Source organism: Pezoporus occidentalis, unplaced genomic scaffold, assembly GCF_034315485.1.
Source record: "Pezoporus occidentalis ecotype Australia unplaced genomic scaffold, CSIRO_AGI_Poc_V1 ctg127, whole genome shotgun sequence".
NCBI classification, from domain to species: domain Eukaryota; kingdom Metazoa; phylum Chordata; class Aves; order Psittaciformes; family Psittacidae; genus Pezoporus; species Pezoporus occidentalis.
Genome location: NW_026913071.1, coordinates 1,099,101 through 1,125,652, shown reverse-complemented (window position 1 = coordinate 1,125,652; position 26,552 = coordinate 1,099,101). Strand labels below are relative to the sequence as shown.

General features: G+C 38.8%; 1 protein-coding gene across 4 annotated transcripts in view; it reads right to left on the bottom strand.

The window, feature by feature from the left end:
• The window catches only part of VTI1A (vesicle transport through interaction with t-SNAREs 1A), a 274,468-nt gene that overhangs the window by 234,413 nt on the left and 13,503 nt on the right, over nt 1-26,552 (bottom strand). For all 4 annotated transcript variants that reach the window (XM_062607900.1, XM_062607898.1, XM_062607901.1 and 1 more), the window contains exon 3: nt 26,421-26,531. In XM_062607900.1, coding sequence (XP_062463884.1) covers nt 26,421-26,531 — 111 coding nt within the window. The remainder of the gene's footprint in view (nt 1-26,420; nt 26,532-26,552) is intronic.

Genomic DNA, 26,552 nt, shown 5'->3' with positions numbered 1-26,552 from the left:
CCAGTTTGAGTGAATAGAATTGTCACACTCCGTAGTCTATTAAATACTACTTCAGACAAAGAAAAAGTTACACTTCTAACCAAGCACTTAAAAAAAACTCAGATCTAGGTAAAGAACAGTAATGATTACTATTGCAATGGGTAGTATGAATTCTCAATTTGTATATTATATTTAATGACAAACATGAGACTTTATACAAGACCTCAGAAGTCTGTATCTAGCCCTTCAGTTAGGATTTTCTGTTGAAATCTCTGCAAACTGCTTAAAAAAACATTCTAAAGGAACTCTCTCAACACAACCTTTTTATTTCCACAGTTTTCTACTTGGTTGTTTTATACATTTTAAGTGCTACATTTTAAAAACAACGGTCACAGTAACATCTGATCCCCAGCTAGATGAGTTATGTGTAACCAATACCACATAAAAATCTAATATTTGCATTATCTTTAAGTAGGCACATAAATCCAAAGTGTACAAACTTTAAAACATACCCATTTACAAAGCTTTTCCCAAGAATGTTTCTATAAAGTGAATGAGACAGAGACATGGAAACAGATGAAATTTGCTTGTATTCCCAAATAAGTATTTGCAGTGTTTTCCCCATTTAAGTTACACCATTTTCAGAACTAGTGATCACAACAGAAGAAAAGAAGTCTTATTTATTTTCTGCATAGGCTGAAGTTAAATTTATTGATCAGCCCAAATAAACCAACACATGCCTGCTGTGATCCCAAGTTTTTAGCTTGGAATAATGACCACCACTCATCCAAGCAAAAAAGTCAGTGTTCTTGGAGTCAGTGAGTCCAGGCACAGTGTTTATACCTAACCTGGGCACAGTCTTGTAAAAGGAACTGCATGCTCCTCTAGCTCACACACAGTCAGGAAAAAATGCCATTTACAGAGCTGACTGGCCATGCTAATTCAGATCAAAGGTCTATCAAGTCTAGTGTGCAGCATCCAGAAAAAAATATGATGCCCAGAGAAGGAATAAAAGTGCACAGCCCCTCTCTGGTATACTCTCTTTGCTCAATCACCTTGTAGTGGACTACATAGCAGGCACTATAATTTAGACGCCCTCTCTTCTGTTTTACAAATGACAAAGATATTTCTTCCTTGTATTTGTAAATGTTTCCTGAAACTAACTAACCTCCTGGCTTCCACAACACTCTGTAGCAATTCCTTCCGTGGTTTAATAATGCTTTGTGTGGAAAAATTATCTCTTGCTTTTTAATCTCTTATTCAGTAAATTAATTTGATGCCACCACACACATATTATGAGCAACGGTGAATAACTGCTTGACACTGACCTTCTCTGTATGCCACTCAATTTATACAATCATCTATCTATCCCTTCCCTCTCTTCCTAGGTGAAGAATTTCTGTCCATTACCTAGTTCCTCACACAGAGCTTTCATCATCAGTAGTAGAACTATGTTCTAGTTCTACTGCACTTTTAGGGAACAGGGAATCATAATGACACAAAGCCTCAAGGAGTCATAAACATCTGTAGGTAGAGAAATTATTTGCCTCCGTGTCTATTACTTTCCTAGCAATTCCTAAAGTCTGATTTTCTTCTCTGGACACTACTGAGTTTGGACTTTGTACTATATTTTTACTAAACAATAACACTTCCTCACCCTTGCAAATACACAGTCAGAATTGTTTTTCTGCCAAACACACCACTTATCAACAACAACCTTCACCTGAGTTTAATGCTCAATCCCTCAGTACCCCAAGATACTTCTGAAATAACTCATTTCTTTTCCCTTTAACTACCTTGCATATTTTAGTATCACCAGTAACTTGTCAACTCTTTCCTCTTTGCCTTAAGGCCATCTACAAATACCTCGAACACCACATATAGGAAGCTGTGGGACACCACTGATGAGTTTCCTCCACTGTGAAAATTAACCATTTCCTCTTACCCTTTACTACCTATTTTTGACCTTATCTATGAAAGGATCTTCTTATGCCACAGCAATTAAAGTTTTTTTTTAAACCTTTGCTGAATGGAAATCTATGAAATCTTCTCCATAAACAGCAAACTTGTTAATTTTGCTTAATTAAAGAGAGGTTCAAAGTTGCATACATCAAGAAAAATGCAATGGAGTGAATTAATTAAGTGAGGGGTAGTATGAAGTGCAGCTCTATCTTCTAGATGCTGACTAGTGTTTATTTCTCAAATACATCCTTAGAAATTCCTTTGCAGCCTCCAAACAGAATTGAGTCTCAAGATCTAGTGTATGAACGCATATAATTTTTAATTTGTCTTAAAGAGAACCTTTGCTGACACCTAGCAGATAAATGATTAATTGCACTTCTTACCATCTTTGTGGAAGTCATACATCTGACATTTCAGAGCCCCAAATGAAAAGTTTATCAAGACAGAGAATAGATGGCACTCATATGCATAAAAACCAACACACTCGCAGAGTGAACAGAAGTGCAAGTTACAAGCATAATGAAGTATTTCCCAGAATTATGTCTTTGGACACAGATATTGTCATCTGTGTAACTCCAAATATCTGCTCAAATCCAAGTAGATAATAGCCTTAGGCCACAAAAAAAAAAAAAATAAGAAAACATGCAATGTAGAAAACACTATATAACTTCAGAGCCTTGATAACTTACTAGACAGGAAGCTTTATTACTAACTAGAAAAGGACCTCCTTCCACCCACAAAATAATACTGTCCAATTACACAGGATGAAACAAACTAAGTGAAGGAGTCTTTAATATGAACCAAAATCACATCACCTTATTTGCTGCACTGTTTCCAGGCACTCTGCACCTCTCTAAGCTTACAGGGAGTCTGGGAGCAGGTCCAAAGCATGACGCTGCTCATGGCAGAACCATCCCCTTCTACCTTCAGACACAGCCCTGAATTTTTGCCATCACAGGTCTTCAGAACTTATGATTTCACAGCCCTGGAGCACTGGCCATTAGAGACTCAGTCAACTCCAAGCAAAACATTCATGGGAAAATGAGAAAAAACTCCCAAACATTTACACACTTGCATCCTGCTTCATTGTTCACTTCATTTTCTGAGCCTAGGGAAAAACACAGCTGGCTCACCCTCTGCAGAAGTTCTTTGACTTTTTTCTTCCTCTGATCATTAACTCCCAAGCCACAACTTTGATAACTAACTCCTGTTCTGGTGATACAGCCAGATCTCCAGGTTGGAGACACCACTTCTGACTCAGCAGCCTCTCAGTCACAAGTGAGAAAAGCTGGAAGAGTGCAAGAATAGCATCAGTACACATCTGCCTTACCCTTGAGCTTTTCTCCAGTGACCTGTTACAGAGCAACAACATAAAACTATATGGGGTTTTGGTCCAACCTAATACAGTCATTCTATGGGGATATCCCACTGTCTTCTAACTGCTACATCAAGCATACGATAGAGGTTTCAAAGGAACTGATACTCCTCACATGCCCCAGCTCTCTCAACTTTTATCAGTAAACTCGTATAGGAAAATTTTACCAGAACTATGTATACTTCACTGACTGACTCACCTGCAGTATCTATAATATTATTCTCAATGTTATCTTCTATAATTGTATCTTTTCCTTGACTATAATTTCAGTTCTACTTCAATCTTGTCATCTGTCACTCCATATCATTTCTAAGGAAGAAAATGCATTCTCTTTAGTAAAGATGGAATGAGGTGGAATTTTGATAGGCTTGGTGGTGTTGTTTTGGAGGTTGGGCTTTTTTTTTCAGTAAGAGCTGTGTAAGGACAGTTTCAGAGAGTCATCTTGAAGCATGCCCCATAAAACAATCACTTCCCAAAGACTTTCTCAAGGTAACACTACAGACTCTCTTTCATTTCTCATTCTTTGCAGCATCCAACACTTCAAAAGCTTTGAGGTAACATCTGCCCCTTTCTTCAACAATGTAAAGATTAGCTATGTTATATGGTTTTGGGTTTATTACTTTAGCTGGTACCTCCACCAACCCAAAAGGCCTCTGGACATATCAGCTGCACTACCATAGTGGAATTTCATATGAAGGAAAACATGTCAACAAAATTCTCCAAGTGGCAAGTGACTCGTTCGGAATTCATAGCTGTTCAAACCCTACCTTGCTAAGACTTGACACAAGATCTTGTCAAAGGATGAAATTTCAAAAGCAGTCATGTAGTCTGAAAAAAAAACCAAGCCCTCTTGAACCATGAAATGTGGTACAGGTTTCAACATATCTTCCTTTTCCAGGTTACTGGAGAATCTGAAAATCCCACCTGAAAAGATATAAGACTAGAATTCAAAAGAGGTCTAAGCTGCTCATATCTGAAAGCCACTGAGGACTGAGCACTGACTTCTTCAGGGTCCTTTCTGAAAAGCTGTATCAAAAGAAGTGTAACCAGCAGGTTGAAGGAGGTGATCCTCCCCCTCTACTCTACTCTCATGAGACCCCACCTGCAGTACTGTGTTCAGTTCTGGGGCCCCCCACACAAGATGGAGCTGCTGGAGCGAACCCAGAGGAAGCCACGAAGATGCTCCAAGGGCTCCAGCTCCTCTCCTAGGAAAAGCTGAGAGAGTCAGAGTTGTTCAGCCCGAAGAAGTCTGTGGGGAGACCTTAAGAGCAGTCTTCCAGTAAGTACCTAAGGGAGGGCCAACAAGACAGCTTCAAACTGACAGATGGGAGATTTGGATTAGATATTAGGAAAAAAATCATTACTGGGATGGTGGTGAGGCACTGGGGGAGGTTGGCCAGAACAGTTGCACATGCCCCATACATGGAACTGCTGAAGGTCAGGTTGGACAGGGCTTTGAGCAACCTGGTTGAGTGAAGGTGCCCCTGGCCACTGCAGAGTGTTGGAACTGGATGATGTTTAGAGTCCCCTTCCAACCCAAACCATTCTGTGACTCCAAGAAAAAATTTCAACCTATATCTTTTAAACTTCCACAGGTAAAAGCTTATAGCAGCTACAGACAATAGCTTGACACTGGGGAAGAAAAGATGATAAAGATGGCAGTGGCAATAGTCAAAGGTAATGCCTCTGCTTCTGTCTCTTCATATAGACCTAGTGAGAAAGCAGCTTTTGATGGTGGCCTCAGATGCAGCTTAATCTTCTGCAGTGGGGCATGAAGCAGCTCAAGTTCGGACTGCTGTAAAGGAGAAAACAAATCACGAGCAATAAGATGAAGAAACAGAGAAAGCAGACTACCATCTAATTGTGTCCTTGGTTGAACTCAGAAAACTATCAAAATGAGAAAAAGCTTTAAGTCAGCATCTTCCCCTAGCTGCAAAAAGAGGATATGAAAGTAGTATTTAACTATCTCACCAACCTACAGCAGTTGGGTAGTTCCCTTCCCTTGGACTGATAGCGATGTGAAGGGAAGCCAAAAAAAGAGATCCAATCGTTCAATCCTAATTTCACCATGGAACAGATGCACTAAGTACAATCACATCATTGTAGATTTGTTATTTCTACACTCAAGTTGTAGCATGGTTTTCCTTAAACTGGACTAAAAGGTGTATTCACATCCACAAATGTTATACAAACCAACCACTCCAAATACTGTACCGCTGCATTTATTTGTACCTAAAGAAAGCATTACACAACAACAACAACAACAAAATTAAGATACTGAGATATCACTTCAAGGTGCACCCACTGAAGCGGTCATTGAGATACTCCTTTACAGTGCTAACTGGTCCACGAAAGGTGTAGAGAAACCTTTCACTTTGAAGGAGGACTTCACATAAAGGATAGTTTCTAAGCAGCAGATCTAGAGCCAGGACATTTCATAGCTTTTCCAAACTTTTTTGTTTTGGAAAATATTTTTGTCTGAGCCATTGCTGAATTAATTTTGTTGAGTTGGAAGCCTGTTGAACCTTTTAATCATTTGGGTTCACAACATATAAAGTCATAAACTGCAGCTGCCTGTAATTGTGTCCATTTCCTGCCTCTCCTCACCAGCCACCAGAAGCAACACAAGGACGAAATTAAATAAAATGTGTTTCTATATTAAATAGTCTTAATTTGCATGTAGTTTTAACCATCCCACAGCTGCCACAAGCTAAGCTGGCATCAGTGTATTCCATATACAGCGTAACACTGTACGTGCATCCACACACACAGAGAACCATAAACCAGGGTCTTGCACAAACTGAGGCATGAATAGAAAATCTGTAAAATACAGTGAGCATTAATGTGATATAGAGCTAGGCTGAGGAATCAAAGACACTGTGAATGAAGGCAGTTCAATACAGTTACAATTTATTTTGTATCATCATTATAGCCCACAGTTGCACAAATAGCAGGTATGTTGACATACCCTGAATTTTCTTCCTCCGTCTTTCACATTTTGTTCCATTATTTGTAAACAAGCAGTACGTTTCCCTCCATTTTACATCTTATTTCATTCTGATCCTTAACTAGTGTCCCTACATGGAACACAAGCTTAACAACACTACATAAAGAGTCAGCTGTTTAACCCTTGCCTTTGTATCAAAAGTTGGAACATTTGGAAAAAACTCCCTGTTGGCAGACGTTGACTTCCTCCAGTCCAAAGAACTCTCTTGTTACCACAGTAAAACCACAGTGATAAAATATATCATGTCACACATTCACAGGAGAGTGACAGCATAAGCTTGGGAATGAGGCTTCTTTACAGGATCAAGCAGGAAATAAACCAGGCCACAATGAAAAGCTCCAATTTAGCCACCAATCCCTGAAAGAACAGCAAAAGGCAAATGACACACTTATATTTTTCTGGGCACACTCCTTGTCCCCCAATTTTGTCCACTGTGGAAGTCTTCAAAGAAAAACTACATGCCCTAGACCTCACTTGTAAAGAAGAAAACACCATATTTCAAAGACACATTGATTACATTCAAATGTGTCTAAACGCTAATGTATTTCCTCTCAAACACTTTCCTACAGTTTACCAAACCATTAAGATCTGAGCAGTAAGAGCCATTAGCTGTCCAGTTAAACATCCACTTAAAGGGACAACATTGCTGATATAATCTTCCAGTCTTTCTGCCAAGTTTGCTACCACAAGCATGTGTGTGTATCACAGCGCTCTGTAATGAGGAGGGAGCAACGGTAAGAGGGACAACTGTCTCCTTTTAGCAATTTTGTTCCTAGCTCAAGAGGTAGAAGTCTGAGCAGCTTTCCTTCCACTCCCAGCCATCTGTTATAAAACCTCATAAAGGACAGTTCTGCATCAGCAATTATTATTGATAAAACAAATGTGCTCTGCCACAATCTTTAAAACAGGATGTTTAATTTTATCAGTCTACAGAGGAACTTACTCTTTCACAGAGCTACTGGCTAACAGCAAACTCAATTACTCACACCACACACACCCTTTCCCAACAGCAGCACGTTCTGTGCCGGTGATCTCCCCTGAGTTTAACACTGTTATCTACGTTTTGGGGGGAGAGGGGAAACCTGACCTCACGCAGCATTTTACCAGGAAAACTTAGAGGGCACTAGTACAAACACCACAAAAATAAAATTAAGGAAAATAAAACAGGGAGGGTGGGGGGAAATCCACAACCCAAAACACAATAGAAACAATACTTTGTGTTCCTATTTTAAGTGCCTCTCTCAATGCTATATGCATAGCAGCTAAAGGCAAGCTGGAAACCAGCCAGGTCCTGGCTGCCAGCAAAAATTTTGTCACCTCCTTTGAACATCTGAAGTATGTTTACCCAATAGATTTCATTAAATTACACTTCCATTAGGAAGCATACAATGTTGATACTCATCTCAAAGATAAAAGGGATCGCTAAGAGGCATGTCATCCTGCTCCCCAGCTGATTGCTATTTCTGGGCCAATCAAGGAAAGGAGCCAGAACAATACTTAGTTAAAAAAATGCAGCATCTCCCCAAGGACTACATACTAAGAGACTGCAGCTCCATTATCAAAATGAGCATATCATTAATGACAATACACATACAGTGTGTTATTTTAATACAACTCGTACACAACAAACAAGCTGTATTTGGGTCATTAGCTGAATTTGTAAAGCAGTATTTCCAAGGGTTAGAAATTCCTTATAGAGATATGAAGTTTATAGGTTGGGAGCGGAGGGGGGGGGAACAAATATTTCATATGATCCCAAAATACAGTAAATATAAACAACCCTGTGCGGTTTGAAGTATATTGTAGTAGCTAACAGAACAATGGGCTATTCAAACCTAAGTTCCCATTGTAAAGTAAAGCAGAAGTAATTTAAAACAAAAGCACTATTTTGCCAAACATCTATGAGGGATAATGAAAGCAAAATGCCACTGATGTAGTTTATACTGTATGTATCACCTTTTGAACTATTACCAGTACAGCTAAAGAAAGGCAAATAGGGATTCAAAGCAAATTTTACAAATATTAAAAATAATATAGAAAACCCCATGCTGATTGTGAGGCAAGACTCTGAGGAGAGAATAACACACGAGACTCAAATATACAAGTCCACTAGCACTGTTCAGATGCTTCCTGTGGTAGGCTGAGCCTTTCCTAGTGGAGAGAAGGAGATACCTTTGTCTCTAAGCACTGGTGTTAGACGTATGATGTTTACTGTGCTTCCTAATCTCCAATTCACATAACAGCAATAAAGGGAAGAGGACAAGACTAAAACCATGCTAATTAAAACCTGAAGTAATAGGAAAGGGCTGGGAGGGTTTAGCTCTTTACAACCATGCTCTGCCCAGGTCTTTTGCAGCAATCTGTGATTATTAATCTCTAAAAACACTCCTTGCTCAATATGCTACAATCTAGACTTCAGCCAATCTCTCTCAACACGCAGCAAACCTTTTGGTTTAGGTATATTTGACATATCATATGAACTCCAATTATCCATCTTTTTGCAGTTAATCATCTCACAATTACATTTCCTGCACTTATAAGCATCCAGCTGGGAACTGAGTTTTAATCTAGGAAATAAAAAAAAAGATTCAGGTTTCTAACAAATTACTTCTAATTAACCAGAACCTTTTCTAGTCATTCCAACCTAAAGACGCCTACAGCAAATGAAAGAATTTATTGTTTGCATTCCTAACGATATTTTAAAATTTCATTTCAATTTCCCCAATGAGTAACTTTCAGGAAATTCACTGCACTTACATCTACTTAAATAAACATTCTGTGAAGCAGGAAATGCACAACAATAAAAAAAACCTAGGGGAAGAAAAAGAGAGCTGGCATTACACTGAGTAGAAAAGCTGCTAACTAAAATCATACAATCACAGAATAGTTAGGGTTGGAAAGGACCTTAAGATCATCAAGTTCCAATCCCCCTGCCATGGGCAGGGACACCTCACACTAAACCATCTCACCCAAGGCTTTGTCCAGCCTGGCCTTGAACACCGCCAGGGGTGGAGCATTCACAGCTTCCCTGGGCAGCCCATTCCAGTGCCTCACAACCGTAACAGGAAAGAATTTCTTCCTTATATCCAATCTAAACTTGCCCTGTTTCAGTTTTAACCCGTTACCCCTTGTCCTGTCACTACAGTCCCTAATGAAGAGTCCCTCTCCAGCATCCCTACAGGCCCCCTTCAGATACTGGAAGGCTGCTATGAGGTCTCCACGCAGCCTTCTCTTCTCCAGGCTGAACAGCCCCAACTTCCTCAGCCTGTCTTCATACGGGAGGTGCTCCAGTCCCCTGATCATCCTCGTGGCCCTCCTCTGGACTTGTTCCAACAGTTCCATGTCCTTTTTATGTTGAGGACACCAAAACTGCACACAGTACTCCAAGTGAGGTCTCACAAGAGCAGAGTAGAGGGGCAGGATCACCTCCTTTGACCTGCTGGTCACGCTCCTTTTGATGCAGCCCAGGATACGGTTGGCTTTCTGGGCTGCGAGCGCACACTGAAGCCGGCTCATGTTCATTTTCTCATCAACCAACACCCCCAAGTCCTTCTCCACAGGACTGCTCTGAATCTCTTCTCTGCCCAACCTGTAGCTGTGCCTGGGATTGCTCCGACCCAGGTGTAGGACCTTGCACTTGGCATGGTTAAACTTCATGAGGCTGGCATCAGCCCACCTCACAAGCGTGTCAAGGTCCCTCTGGATGCCATTCCTTCCCTCCAGGGTATCAACCGAACCACACAGCTTGGTGTCATTGGCAAACTTGCTGAGGGCGCACTCAATCCCACTGTCCATGTCAGCGACAAAGATGTCAAACAAGACCGGTCCCAACACCGATGCCTGAGGGACACCACTTGTTACTGGTCTCCAGCTGGACATTGAGCCATTGACCACAACTCTTTGTGTGCAGCCACCCTGCCTGATGTTTAAAGAACCAGAATGCTAATCAATGGCAACTTCCAAAAGTACACTGCAGCTACACTGCCCAGGCCCTGACAGAGCTATCTGGGATATTAAAACTACGTTCCCAAATAACAGTTTAGAAATGAAAGGTATACTTTTTTCCAGAAAAAAAATGGTCAATTCTACTGATAGAAGCAGCAATTTTTAGTCTAGATAAAGGAAGTGGATTACATGAAGCCATCTAATTACATAACTCAGGAAACTAAGTCAATGGTGCTTAAGCAGCACATGAAAGAGTTCTGTCCCACAACTTCCAGTGATTTCCCCACGGAAATATTTGGAATAAACCATGCAAAACACACTTACTGTGCGATTTGGAACTGCTTGGTATCACAGGGAGGTAACATGAGATAAGTATCAAATGTAACAGTTTCATTTACATTAAGTCTTATCAATTTTCTCCAACTGTTCCAGAAAGTCAATGCAACCATCTGACAGAATATGACTGTTGCAAAAAAAAAGTATACCTTTCACGTTCTTTGGACAGTCAAATACCACAGGGTTTTCTGTCAATTATGCAGCATCACAGATGTACATCCCAAATCTGTCCATCCAACTAACAAAAAGAAAACAATATACAGCTGGAAAACACTCTTGAGCACTACCTTTAAGCAATACATAATATATGTCAGTCTAACTGCAGAAATATCTCTGCTCAAAAAGTTGCTGTTCACTAATACACTAGTAAAGTTTCCACAATACAAAACAGGACTGTGCTAACTGGCTGACTGATTCAATAGCAAGTGAAAGTAGTTAATTATTGTAGAAAAAGAGTTATTTTTAATACACCTGAAGCCTTCCAAAACTATTAAATTTTATATGCTTTCACCAGCCTCCCACTACCTTGACTTTCATTAACTACTTCTGTAGGCAGCTTGAGAACACCAAAACTGTTGGTACTTTTTTGTTTTTATTGATAACAGAGGTCCAGTTGTGACTGTGGCCATCCTTTAACTCATTTACAACAAGGTAGAAACAACAAAACCACTCATAACTTCCTCGTCCACAACTAAAATTCAGCAATTTGTAATTCCTGAAACAACAGCAACAGCTTTGCTAACTCCAACAGTCCAGCATCACAAACCAATTAACACAAACCACCCCTTCCCAAACTTCTGCTTAACCTCTCTATCCGACACCCAGAGTATAGCACATTCGATGAGGAAAGGGTAGACTCTCCTTGATGAGATTCATAGCTTGGCTATTATACAGTCAATATTCAATCCACTCCCTCATACTTGGATATTCCAACCTGAGAGTCTTGTGCAATATCATGAAATATGAACCAACACATCTCCAATCTACCAGTGAAATTTCAGTTGTGATAAAGGAAGATCTGCATGAAGCCAAAGCAAGAACATTATGGAAAAGTTCATCTTAGTTGTCAAATTGGTCACCAAAATACAGAGTGAAAAGCCTGGGTGACAGAAAGAGGAGAGCACATAAGTGCAGCAAGTTTTTCTTCTTAAAGCCCCACACAAGACTAAAATGGGAAATTGAGACACATAGTTCAGACAGGCTACAGATTTCAGTAGGAATTCTGCTCACAGCTATCAGGATCAAAATGAGCATTACTATTCTGAAAGCAGTGCAAGATACTTGACATTTCAATATCTGCTCTAAGTCAGCACTATGAAATCCCACCAGAATGCCTCCACACTGGTACACAGCAGATCCCACTTTGCCAGCCCAAACCCTAGACTGCAGGCAGATGTGCCTAGGTGCATGATAGAAAAACATTACTTGAGTAGTTTGGACCAATTAGTTTTACTACCAAGTTTTACTTGGTCAAAAAGACCAAGGACAAGGAACTTACAGGTCCCTTGGGACATCTGGCAGAGCTGCAAGGCTTCCAAAACAGTCAAGTTCAGGCCAGCATTTTATCAGGGTCCAGCTCAGCAATCACAGCTGGGCAGGACTATGGGAGCTAGAGAGCAGCATCCAATGGCATCTCTGGAGCAGTCAGAAATGGGTCTCTTGGCAGGGTGGTGAGACTGCTCAGGAATGTTAAGGGCTATTTGTTCCCCCAGGGTCCCGACCATCTCAAACTGCGCATAACTTTTGTTAAGATTTGATACTAACTACAGCTTCACACTTTGCAGAGGATGCAGAAAAAACGTCAAGCAGATAACACACAGTGGATTTACGTCACCACAGAGGAGACCGGGGTCATATCAGAAATATTCTGCATATGAAGCAACCCTGATCCGGGTTAAAGCCAAGGCCATGGTTGTTGTTACAATAAACTGTTCCAATGTTTAAAAATAGTTTTACTGGTTTACTGCCCTTGAGTCACACTTACAAACGCTGAATTATTGGCAAGTCAGGGATGAAGGGGTGATACTGCAGAGATTCACAAGGTACTAGGTGAACATGAAAAATAAAAAGAATTAGAAGAAAAAACACGCTCTCAGCTGTAGTCATTTAAGTAGGAACACCACAGAGAAAAGCTCTTAAGTGCAAATCTTTCTTATTGCAGCGTTACTTTCAGTGGCACATGAAACAGCAATGATAACAGGCTCAAAAAAAAAAAACTTTGAAAATAAAGTTAAAAGATACATGTAACTTAAAACTAACATCTTTTCCTACACAGAAAGGTTAAATTGTGGGGTTGACATTTGCATTTGTTACGTTGTCAACGTTTCCTGCCTATCAGCCTATGTACAAACAATATCTAAAGATGTCATCTACATATTTATACCAAAGGAGTTTATGAACAAGACCTGTCAGTATATTTTAACACCTTTCCAAAACGTCAGCTTTCATCAGGTATAAACACAACATGTTTAATTTATTAGTTTGGTTTTATATAAAAAGTTGACAATCATATGTCACTATAACTATTGATAAGGTAAATAAGGACTACAGGAAAACGTCAAAAAGTTATTAAACTATTTCTCAGCTTCCTGAGTCAAATTGGATTTATTGGCTTTTCTCCATGTGCATCACACATTTTTCTTCATATGGCTATTTTTGAAGTGAAGTGTCCAACAGTGATGGTTAGAGACATAATTCTTGGAGAATCTGAATTCCATTTTGACTGTTTTGGGCAGGGGAAAAGGCTTTGTTTAATGTCAGAAAAAAAACCCAAAACAAGCACTAAACCACAAACACAAAAATGTGTTCACCTGTATTTAAACACACACCAAAGATTTCTTCTGATCTAAAACATACTAAGCCTGCATAAAAGTTAAAATATAAGGCACAAAAAACTTTGAATACAACTCTAAAGTCGAGCAATACATTTGCTTCCACTTTCCACAGAGGGTGCTTGATTCAATTTCCTCAAGATGACTGCTACTATCAAAGGTCCATCTTCATTGTTTATAATGTCAGGAGGACAATCTATTCACGCTGCTTTCTAGATACTTCCCCCCAAGAATGCAACAGAGGGCAACAGAGTCTATCCTGGGTTCAGCTGGCTTAAACCATGACACAGCCCCACCACTACACAGCTAAACCCCTCATCACTGAGTCATTCCAGTCAGATCATAACAGTTTGCTCTATAGAGGGAAAAAAAAAAACAGAACAAAAATATTTATCTGAATGGAAAGATATTGAATAAATTAGTTCAAACACTCCTGCCAAAGCTAAACCCAGGCCAAATTACAGCCAGTAACAGCATCTCTCCCTCCTGAAAAAGGGCTTTGCTTCATCAAGTCTCACTCTACACCTCAGCATAAGACATGGAGAAGAATTTTATTATACCACCAAGCTGATACAAGGACTTGATTCTATAGACATCAAGAAGTGTAGCATGTCACAGCCTCTTCACTACTCTGTAAAACCCTGCCAGGGGTAAGGATAGTGATTTTTTGGAATTCATCAGACATGCTGAACATGCCCTCAAAGACCTGATTTTGATTTCCTATTGCTTAGAATACAAGAATTTTACTAATTCTTGTCACTTTTGCATCAAAATGACAGATTTGGTGAGCATAGATATGGAATATCATAAATATCAGCCATTAATCCTTTGTTGGTATCAGAAATTTAATGTTGATGACTTTGAATGTACATTGGATGTGATGGAAAAGCAGGCTTTGTTTTCTGTTTAAATGAGAAGTAGGTGAATGAATTGACACATGATCCACCATAAGTGATCTTTACATATTAATCAAACTCATTGTAAAGACAAATCACAAAATTAAAGTAGTCCATATTTACTACTGGCCAGATTTTAGGCTAGAGGAGCATGCTCCGTGGCTCCCTTTGTTTGAAATATGATATGAGTAGAGGAATGGAAATTTCCAAAGGGCCCGAATCTTCCACTAAGGAAGGACAGATCTCAGGAGATAGCCTTGCTCCAAAAGGCTACATTTAACTACATCAGAACAGGTAGCATCTTGGAATTTTTCCACTATTGTTTCTGTAGTGTACGTGATTTCAGGGTTTTTATTGCAGAATAGATTCAGCCCAGTTCTTAGACCTCAAACATCCTCACTTCGACATAGCTCAAAGCTGTCTGAAACCCAAGTCTTTGGTTTAGACCCTTATTTCGATGCTTGGCGCACACCTGAAATGGAGTTTCCAGTTCATCTTCCTGAAAAAACAATCCTATTTAGGCTCACATGCCGTGAGAGGAACTGCATAACTCACTTCAAAATCACAGTACTGCCAATCCAAACACCACCAGTGTATGTTAGGCCCCAGGTGGGAGAAATGTCCTCAGCTAACTCATTTTTTTAAACATACAAATGCCTTGCAAACCGGTCCTACATTATAAGAGAAGGCAAGTTAGCAGGTGACCCTCGGCAAAAGAGTATTTTTAGGTACAAATTAAAACAGAGAAATGTTGTAATTTGTCCCAGAAAGAGAAGCAGAAAAATAAGTGAGAAGGAGGAGGGAGAGGAGCAAATTCACCTTATGATCATTTAAAACAGATTTATTTTCAAGCAAGATCTCTACAGGGCACAAGTGCTGAGCCACCGATCTGCATTGCTGAATGCTGGACATGGAGCTCATGAATGGAAAAAGGGGACCTTAATAACATGCTTGAAAGTATGTCTCAGAAGAAAGATGCAGCCCAGGTGCCTTCAACTGAAATAAAGATCTAACAGGAGGACAACATGACAGAAGTTGAGAAAAAGACAAAAGGAGCACTAAGGGCTTAAAAAGGCTGGGAAAGCAATTCAGGTTAGCAACCCCTAACTTAATCCTGACCTTTCTCTAACTTTTACCTTGATTTAGTTGACTGAACTAACTTTGTGGGAAGCTTACACGACTGAACCACAGTCTGATTTCTACTGAGGACTGGGCAGAAAAGAGAGGAATTCACATGGTCACTTAGGGGTATTAATAACATTGAATTACTAAACAATACAAAACCACAGTCATTACAAATCAAACATTTTTTTAATAAAAGACTCCTAGACCTATAGTTAAAACCTCATAACAGCATTATGAGTTTTACTCCCAACCATACTGGACCTACATAAATTCTTCTCAGCCTTTTTTTAAGAATGCTAGAAATAAAAACTGATGAAAACCTGTAGTTTCAAAGACATCTGCCAATGGAACAATCCATAATACTGAAACTAACCTATATTTCTTAAATAACAAACCACAAGAAACACATCAACATAATAACTCAGTTCTTTGCATAGCTCTATTTAGTTAACACTACTGCTAAAGAGCCGTGCTCACAGGTGAGGAACCCTTTTGTGCAAGGCATTACAAATAGGGATCTCTGTGTCAAAAGAGTTGCAGTTACACATCCCAAAATCCAACCATAATACTGGAAAGTTGCTTTTCAACTTTTAAAATAACAACATTTGCTTTAATATTAATGCCATTACTTTCTCTTAACTCAAATATTAAATAACACTTTTTTTCTGGTTGGTGATACATCATAGTAAAGGTTACAATTTGATTTAATAATGGCTCAAAATGGAAAGGAAGGTGCCACCTTAGCAACGCAGGAGCATATTTTAGCTAAGCAAAGACCCATGAAACACAATACGAGCCTTTTCTTTGACTTGCCAGAATTCACATTTGAGTCTTTAGTGAAAAGGTACAAAGTCTGCAATAGCAATTCAGTGCTTTCCAAAAGCCCACCTAACATGCCGACCAGGAGACTAAGTTGACAGACACTACCCTTATTCATTGTAGTCTTAGCTTCCCTGAAAATAAAATAAAATAACATAAAATAAAAACAAAACCCTCAAACCAGAATCATCAAATTAAAAACATGCTAGAAATTTGTGGGGATTCAGAAAGTAAGCACAAATACCACTCAATGGGAATCATGCGGAGCCCACACACATTCCCCAAATTCTTTATACACCAAGTGCCAAATATTTAGCTAGCAAAAACCTTTTTTCATTAAACCCATTCAGAAATGGTTAAACATTACTACAGCAGGAAATACTAATGTGTTCTACTGCTGATCCCAGAAGCCACCTTCAATATTCCTTTTTACTATCTGTTCTTCATATTTCTACTCTTATTTTCATTGATCAGCTCTTTTAGGAATGAAATCTCAGTAGTATTTATTAAATATTGGAAAAGGCTTATTTTCCTAGCCCTGGCACCCTAAAGGCAATTTATAAAAAGCAGATTAAAAGTAAGGGAGGTGCTGCATTTGATCCACTTATTATAAATGTATACAAGCATTAAATTGTCAAACGTACAACTTACAGATCCTTCGCCTTTGCAGGGATTTCCTCCCCAGCTGAGTAAAAACATCAAGTTTAAATAGGCTTTGTGGCAAAGAACCACTTTTTGTTGTGGTTTGTACAGCCGCTTTCAGGGAAGCTGACTGTACTTGGCACTGATTACCAAATGATTGCAGAATACAAATAAAAAGTTACCAAACAAAAGAACAGAGATATTCACACTTTTTTCCATATGCTTCTCATAGTAAAGAACATTACAAGGAGGGGGAGAATCACTCTAATACACTTCCAGCTCCATGGTTTTGCTTTATATTCCTTCCTTACTAAGACTTAAGCCAGAAACAAGACATCTCCACTGCTGTAAAAGTCCATCTCCTTTTACCTGTGCTAGACAGTTTAAAAAAAACTTGAAGTTCCTTCAGTGTTTACTACTGGTATGTTAAAAAGAACCAGTTTAGAGCACAAAATAGGAAGGTTTTATCAGGGAAAAACACAGGCTAACACTGCGTGGTTTAGTTATTAAATAGCATCTTAAAGTATTTACAACTGATATATATTAAAGAAATTTAGTATTTTTCAGTACAAATAAAAGTCTACCCACACAAGGAAATAGCACTCTACCCAACACTGAGGACATCTAGATAAAAATCTACTTTGTTCTTGGGTTAGAGTTTGGGAAAGAGGTGCCAAAGGATACAAATTTCAGTTAAGTTCAAGCATAATTTGCATGAAAAAGATAAAAATAACTGATTGAATGGTCTTCCTTAAGAATCCCTGACACTACCAAATTCATACCAACATGTTCACATGGACTTTTAATCCATTATAGTAGATTTCTTGAGAGAAAAGCCAGAAATTTCATTTAACCAAACTGCTTCTATTTCACTGAATTTCACTATTCCACTTTTGGAAACCTGAGATCATAAAAACTATGAAAAACATGATACGTGGCAACTTCCATTTCTAGTAAAACACATAAAAGTTAACGTGTAACATCACTAAAGGAGCGCTATGGAAAGCATCAGAAAGAAAAAGAGAATACATACTTCATTTTTTCTTCACTTCACTTATCAACAAATCTGGAATATATTTGCATTTCCAGAAATTTTTAACTGGCACAGAAGAATTTTTACTAGGCCAATAACATTACCATAAATTTATAGTCTGTCTCTTACCATTCTATGGCAAAGGTTTTCAGCAAAAAACAAGGTAACTAAAATATTATTTGTACTAGCAGAATGTAATGAATTCTATTATTTGTAAAGCTTGACAGCTGTTTGACAACCAGACACACAATATCTTCAGTTATGCAAAGAGATTTTTTTATGCTCCAATATTTGCCTATGATGCAATCGGAATTTCAACAAGCATTTAATATGTAATGATCATATAAAATTTTCCCCTTGAATTCTGATTGAGAAAATATGAAGATGAAGCACAAACCTCTTGAAGTTGGGTAGAAATAGCTACCTTTAACGGCAGTGCTTACGTTTCAAGTTTCATTTCATGAAAGCAACAGAACCCAGCAAAGGGGCAAAAAAAAAAAAGCCATTAACCACTCGTTTGCCAAACGAATTTTTGACACAGGGCAGTGGATCAGTCACCAATAAAAAGTTCACCAGTTACCAGATGGCAACTTCACCATAAAGGAAAGCTATTTTTGACCATGGCAATTAGTCTCCTCATGCTTCAAACGCTAAATTCTATTTTCACATTAATTTTTAAAACTATGTGGCTTTAACTTAAAATAAACTGTACATCAAAAGAATGGAAAATAAACAGCCAGGAACACAATTTGACGAATTGGATTTATTTAGTTTATTTAGCTAAACAGGGTCCATTGGATCTCTTTAATAGGCTGACAGTTGCACTGGGCTGGTTAATAAAACATTCAACACAGTATCTTCAGCCAATATAGAAATGCAAATCCCACCAGAAATATTTTATTCATGAAACAGTAATTTCAGTTACTACCAAAGCAAAAAAAAAGAAAAAAAGAAACAGGGAAAAAAGGATGGGGGGGAAGGAAAGAAAAGGCCTTGCTTTGCAAACAAACAGTGCCATCTAGTGTCACTCCCCGCCAAATAAATCAAGAAACCTGAAAAGGGATGTTATGAATCCCCCCAGTGCCAAACGGGTACCTTCTCCCTACGGTTTTGTTTTATCAGTAGCACATGTCTCTTCCTATTTCACAGTCAAACACAAATTATCCTCGCTCTAGCTGGAAAAAAAAGCATAAAAAAAAGAGTAATAAACACATTAAAGAACTTGGGAGGGCAGCTCTAGTCTGGAAAGCAAGCCTGTTAAAATGATGGGGATTTTTTGCTCAGCTTGTTTGCTTTAAATCTTTACGTTTCTAACTCATGATAGAAACCAAATCAAACTTCTACTTTGATGGCTGCAGGTGAGCAATACAATGGAGAGTGAGACACAGTCTGTTTGGCTTTATTCACCATTGCACCCCACACCCATGTTCCAACTGCAGAACCTTTATAACTGCTGCTATTGAAAGCAGGACAATGACAGCTTGCTTCTTTTTGCATGACAGGTAGAGAAGTCTCACTTGACTAAAATAAGAGATCACCAAGGAATTGGGAAACATTAAAGTTTTCCTCCTTCTGCCTCTCAAAAAAACAGCATTCATCTTCCGTATATGAAGTCACTTTACTCACTAGCTGGCTAGAAGTAATTTTGAATGGACATTGCTTCCTATAGCATCTGCTGGGAAAAACAGCAAACAGATTTAATTCTACTAGACTGAGAAACAGAAGTTTTAACATAAGAACAAATTACATGGTAAATAGAGAAATGACAGTTGTCTACCTGGGAAACGCTGATGAGGGCTGGCAAAGACTTTCAGGTGAGAAAGCACATTTAGTGGAAAAGACAGAGCTCACATCATGCTGAATTTGTTCAACATGTTTTAAAGCTTATTTTACAGAAGTATTTCATTCTGCCATAGACCCCTTTTTCAGCTGTGTTTAATACAGAAACATTCTGTGGGTGAAGGGAGAAAGAAAAAGATAGGAATCCTTGCAGAGCACTGTATGAGTCATTGAGCCTTTCACAAATACTCATCCAGACACAAATACTATCAGACTCACCAAATCACTTCCTGAAAGCACTCTTATTTGTAATCACTCAGCCAAGCCCAGTGCTTCACAAACTGGTTTTTCTTAAAATCATGTGCATCACCTCCACCACAACAACCACAGACTTGCTGAAGGCCAAGGATCAGCATGCCACAAAGCTCACCAATCTTATCCCTAGGTGTTAGGGAGCAACATCTCTTGAGAGATACACAGAATTTCCTACAAGCATCAAGGTGAAGTCAGTTGAGAGGAGAATGCAGTTAGGGAATTGTATTTATCGACATTAAAAATGAGCTGCTTGGCTGCTCTTCACACATTGTGTTACGAGAAGTATCTTACTGGTGAAACATGGGAGGATTCCTCCTAAGTGATACTACAGAATTGTAAAACCCAGGAGGTAAGGTGTGCTTCACTGGTCTGGCCTCTCAGGATCTCAGTTAAGAAGCTCATAACCTCTTAGGTTAATTACAAATTAGGCATGTTAACTCCCATCTATCACACTTTCCTCTAAGGAAAAGCATGTAATCACCAGTAAATTCCATGGTGAAATAAATTTCCTTCCTTATCCGTAGTTCTACACAAAACTCTAAAAAGAATTCTCAAGATGTAGATAAATTAGGGTAAGTTTTCTACAGAGGATCTAAGTTATACCACCTCCTAGTCTTTCATCAAAAAGTCAATTTAGGCCTTGAATGTTACCAAAAAAAGAACATTCTTTCCTGTATCACTTTTTCCCCATTTAAAATGGCAGTATTATAAAGTCATTGCAAAAATGTCAAATGACTCCACCTTTTTTCACTACAAACCTGCAAAGGTGGGGACACGTAAAAACAAACTGAAGACAATGTGGAATTTGACTCTATAGAAAAGAAGTTGTCCTAAGGGTCAACAGCAGCCAAGCAGACCAAATATCATATCAGCAGTCTTTAGAAAAGGAACACAGCAAGAAAATCAGCTCCTCTATACAGAGCAGTTTGAGTACAGTGTAGAAGGCTGATTATTTATCTCAAGAAGGTAACAGTATCGATAACAATGGCAGAGGGAAGGAACATTTGTTCTCAAAATTCTTTCACAAAATTAGATTATCAAAGTACATGGTGAGATATTTCAAATTCTTTCTCCTGAAACTTAACCAGCTCAATCTTGCACGCAGTAAAACAAATCCTCCACAGCACAGTTCAAAAGAGCTGCAGCACTCACATAGCAAAACCTAATCCGATTTAAAGAGTTTCGCATTTGTCAACAAGATCAGGTTTCCCCTACAGACATGTGTGCCTGCTCATGCAGAGTGCACATGCTTACATGATGTGTACACACAGAGGGTCCCCTGTTTTTAATAACATCATTGGGATACAACTATGAAGATTTAGACATCTGTCCCATACAACACAGTTTATGATTTTGTAACTGTAAAGCAATAATGCTTTGCTTTATAAATCAAAATAATCCAGCAGCAACAGTTCAGTTCAAACTAGAAAGCTAGGGAAGAGTCTGGCTGTAAAGATAACAGGCCACTAACATGTCATTTGATAAATGTCATTCATTGCACTTCTATCCATATAAATATTTGGCTGTGTAGGTGACTGCGCCTGAAGTAAGGGGAACAGTATTTGCAAGAAGCAGACAGAATTAAGTGACATAGCTGTGCAGGTGAGCTCTTGGACTCTGGTGGTACTTCAGAGTACACACAAAAGAGCTAACTTTATCAAATGAAATTCCATTGCTTATCTCCATAAATGTTTTAAAAGCTTAACAGCAGCTGCCATTTTAACAATGATTTTAAAAGGAACTTGTAGGAGGTATGAAATGTGAATATCTATCTTCACTACTGACTGAACTGAAGCTATTGTTCAACACCAAAAATGTTTAAATGTTTAGCCAGGTTTTGCACAATCTGTCTACACATGTATGACTTCTCCCCGCCTTTTTTTTTAAGTTGAAGGCCAGAATAACCACAATCAGTACCAAGTTTGAGTCTTTAAATGGAATGACTACTGTCTCTTGGATCGATAACAAACATTACTTGCAAAATTTGTCTCAGTGCTGACATGACCGAATAGGAACAGTTCCTATGCCACCTACTTTATTTGATGGCTGGTTTTGGTGTTGAATATACATCCCACTTTGAGCACTGATTGTGTAGTATTCATTTTTTAAATAAGAATATTACTGTGTAATACACTCTTACTGGATTTTTATATTTCCCAATCTATTTGAACCCAGGACAATGCCTCATACTTCACCTGTAAGATTTGCAGGAAAATGCCTGCTTGGTTTTTTTTTTCTTCTCTTTTTTTATGGTGCCCTGACATTAAGCCAGTACATGGAACCCTTGGAGTGAATACAAACACTAGCAGATAACCATACATTTGCTAAGTTTATACAGTTACAGTTTCACATGAACTGGGATAGATTCAGGTCAAAGTGTGTTTATAAAATCTGGAAAGCCTTTTACCATTGCATATCCCCACTGTTTAAAGATCACTGGCTGTTCTAGGTAACAATTACCCAAAAAAATGCTTTATCTGAAAACCAATACCTATAGTCCATGTACTTTAAAGACTATAATACAAGGATTTCTCTTCTCAGGACTTACTTCATGCAGGCAGTCACCTTGGACATTCTACATCTGAAGAGTTCAAAACAAAATGTTTACAAGCTTAAACAATATAACAGAAGTGTTCAAGGCCAGGTTGGATAGGGCTTTGATCAACCTTGTCTATTGGAAGATGTCCCTGCCCATGGAACAAGATGATCTTTAAGGTCCCTTCCAACCAAAACTAATCTATGATTCTGTGATTCTATGATTGGTGCATTGGTAGGTGTGGGGAAAAGGCTTGCTCATAGGAAGATTGCTTTAAATTTCAGGAACTCTTTCACAGGTGGACCCAAGACCTTAATCAACCCAGAAAGCAGAAGTACATGGTCTGCAACTCCACTTTGAGCCACAAGATAGAGCCATTATCACAGTCTCTGCAACCCAGCAAGCCCGGGGGAGCAGGAGCCCCAGAGCCACCCAGGTTTTGGAATTACATACAGCTCAGGTGCCCCGACCGAAAAGGAAGAGATCCCTCTATAAAAACGCAGTACTAGTACATACTAGTGAAAATAAGATCATAAACCCAAGATCTACAAGTTAAGAAAGACAGCATTTCACTGTTTCACTTTTGAGATGTGTATACAGCTTTTCTGCAAAGTATCACTTGATGCTTGCCCTGTGCTTATATTTCTCCCCAGGTATCTGCTCCCCATAGAAGACTGCACAACACTGAGGCAAGCTTCAGAAACTGCTGCTGCCTTAAACTGAGATGCAATCCTTGCTTTGTTAATTTTCCCCATACATATCCACAGTGTTATGTTGAGGACTCTTAATGACAAAATTGAGCTACTCTTTTTTTTTTGTTAACACCATTACTCTCCAAGAGGGAGGGAAAACCAAAACGGAACAAGGTGGCTTTTTTCTCCTCAGATGTGATTTAACACAATTTAATAGGTTACCAAATATCAGTGTGCAATACAGTGCATGGGGGAGATGTCAGCATCTCCACACACAGCTCAGGGCTGCAGAGCACTGATAACTAACTGCAGGCATGACTCAGGATAACAAGGATTAGCAGTGAGGGGAAATAAATCTCCTATTTGCAATTTGTTCCTATTAGACTTGAAAGTTAAAGAGGAACAAACCATGTTCATGGAGTAACTTTTCAAAGTGCAGCTCAACCAAGCTTAAATCCATACCTTTCAGACCATACTTCTGGCATAGGAAACTGCATAGAAAAAAACTCACTATACATTCCATTAAGATAGCACAGCATGTAGTAAATAATGTTAAAGTGATAGTATTTTGTCATTATTATACATACTGTCAAGATCAAATAAACTCACCAATTAGATATTACATGTCCCAAATAAACCTTAATGTTGTCCATCCTGCAAGGAAAGAGTGAACAGTCCACATCCTTCATGTTTGCTTCTCCTAACTTTTAAATATGTTGCTGTGCTGCTGTTTTCCATAACTGCTTGGTTAAGCACAGATTTCGAGATGCTGTAAGTCATACAAATAACCAGAAGATCAAAACTCATGTTCATTATGATGAATATAAAAGAAAACTACCAGTGCCAGTTCTGCATTCATTTTATGTTCAAAACACCAAACTTAAAGATGTACACTGAGGTATATAATTTTTTAAGTTCATTTCACAGAAATGATCTCTTTAAAATGAAACCCACACTTCAAGATGATCGAGAAATGTCCTCTGCTCAATGCACATGCTACTTCACACAGGAAGAAAGGCCAAGCCAAATACCATGGGATCCAGCTGAGATTCCAACTCTATTTATACAGAACACTTAACTTTGCAAGCTCACACCTGCGTGCCTTTTGGAAGAGCCAAGAACTTTGACCAGCAAACCTGTAAACTGATCATAACCCAAAATTGTCAGCATCATTTCCAGTTAAGAATTTCACTCCATCTATAAAAGTGAATTCATTTTAAAAGTACTTTGATCTGCTTTCCATAAAGGTCTGCTAAAGCTCTGTATGCTTTGCTTACAGCCAAAAAGGTCACAACTCATTCAGGACAATATTTAGGCAGAACACACAAAAGAACTCTCATTTCAACAAATGTTTTCTACTTCCTACCTTCAATGGCCCTGCAGCTTATAGAGTCAAAATCACATTTCCTTTCCTTCCTCCTCTTCCCTCTTTGAACTCACAACTGAATCACTTTGTTATATAGTTTCCAACAAGTTGCTGTTTGACTGGAGAATAATCAAATAAAATTCCCAAACCCTTAAATATAAACTTAGAAAAATGTTAGTACTTAAAAGCTGGAATTGTGTAAGGAATTTAGTTGTAACTACACCGTTTTCTATATAAACTGAATTTTTTTCACACACTGCTGTTGCCTTCTTTCAGTACTTTGCTCCACCCTTCAGTCCACTTTCTTTCCTTGATCTTCTGCTGAATGCCATCCTTGCTGTTCTGGGTGGTTGGGGTTTTTTTTCCCATTATTATGATCTGTTTCTTCCTCTTTCCGATATTGCTTTTGCTCCGTTGCTCTGAGTGCCAACTCAGGTTCTTTCGATCATGTAACTCCTAGTGCTCTGATGCATTTCTTCCACATCTATAATGTTCTTCCACACATTTCTCCTCTTCTTTAAAGAGGCCAGTTCTGAACTATCCCATTCCTTATTGCCCGGGATAGACAATAGGGAAGTACCAATTTCCCTGCTTGCCTACACAGAGAAATAGGCCAGCAACAACCATATGATGACAGTGAATTCTCCCACATCTGAGAAGATAAAGAGCATTCACTACTTGTCCAGGAATTGCTCTCTTGGAAGCCACTGTTTAGCCAGCAGGGCCATACGCACTCCCTACAGAGAAATGGCATGAAATTGAGGCGAGTCTTTTTATCCTAACATTCCTTCAACTTCACAAACCTGCAACCGTCTTCTAACTGATATATTTTTGTGCAACTCCTCAACTTGGCAGAAGCACAGAGGAGTGACAGCCAGCTGGATTTTCTGGCTGCAGGTATAAACATTGAATCCCCTCCCCTGAAGGAATAAACTGCTGCCAGCAACCCGAGAAAAATCCACAGTTCTGCAGTGAATGGAAAATACTGCTACTAGTTATTTCTTTCTCACTACCCTGGAGGAACTGAGCTGCTGCCAATTAACACAGCATTTTCCTACACTTTGCAATCCCTTTGAACTTTTTCAGGATTTTACAGGGAACAGTTTTGTCTCTATGTAAATCTATTCCGTGCAAATCCTAGTCACAAAAAAGGACTGATAACTGTAGCAGAAGCCCCTAGACAAAGGAATCTTGTTAGTTTGCATCCATTACTTGAAAAAATGTAGTATTTATAACCGATTTGTACAAAAGCCAAGAAGAATCTAAGTGCAATGGAAAAGAAATCACAGAGACTAAGAAATGCAGTGTACATAAGATAAATTACATTCAAAAATTCCACGGATTGGAGATTATATTTTCATGTTACTGCCCACATTACCACAAGCTGTCTTAAACAAACCATTATTTCCTATTCAGAGTATACTTACATTACAATTTAAGTATTGATTCAGATGTTCTACCAGTCATTCCTTGAGAAATCGGATTAAAAACTGACTGCTCTGCCCACATTGTGAACACTCACAATGTTGAATGGCACAGAAACAATTCAGATTCAGGCAAATGGACAGAAGGCTAGCAACTTGAATACTGATATGAGACGGCTTCAAAAGGAAAAGTTTCTCTTCCCCAGTTTGGTTTTCATTTGTCCATAAATACAAGATACACGCAGAACTCATCTCTCACAGTAGTCAAAACCAGTCTCTCAGTTGCCTGAATAACTGCACTATTATACTTTAAAAATTCTCATAGATCTTTCTTTATGTAATATGTTAAAAAACTCACGAAGTCCGCTTCAAGTTTTCCCATTTCTTGTTTGTAGCTTCTCATTCGACTGCTATACATTCCTCGGCTTTGAGGTGGGATCTCTCGAACTTCAAGTTCCATCTGCTCAAGCTAGTAAGTAAAAATGAAGAA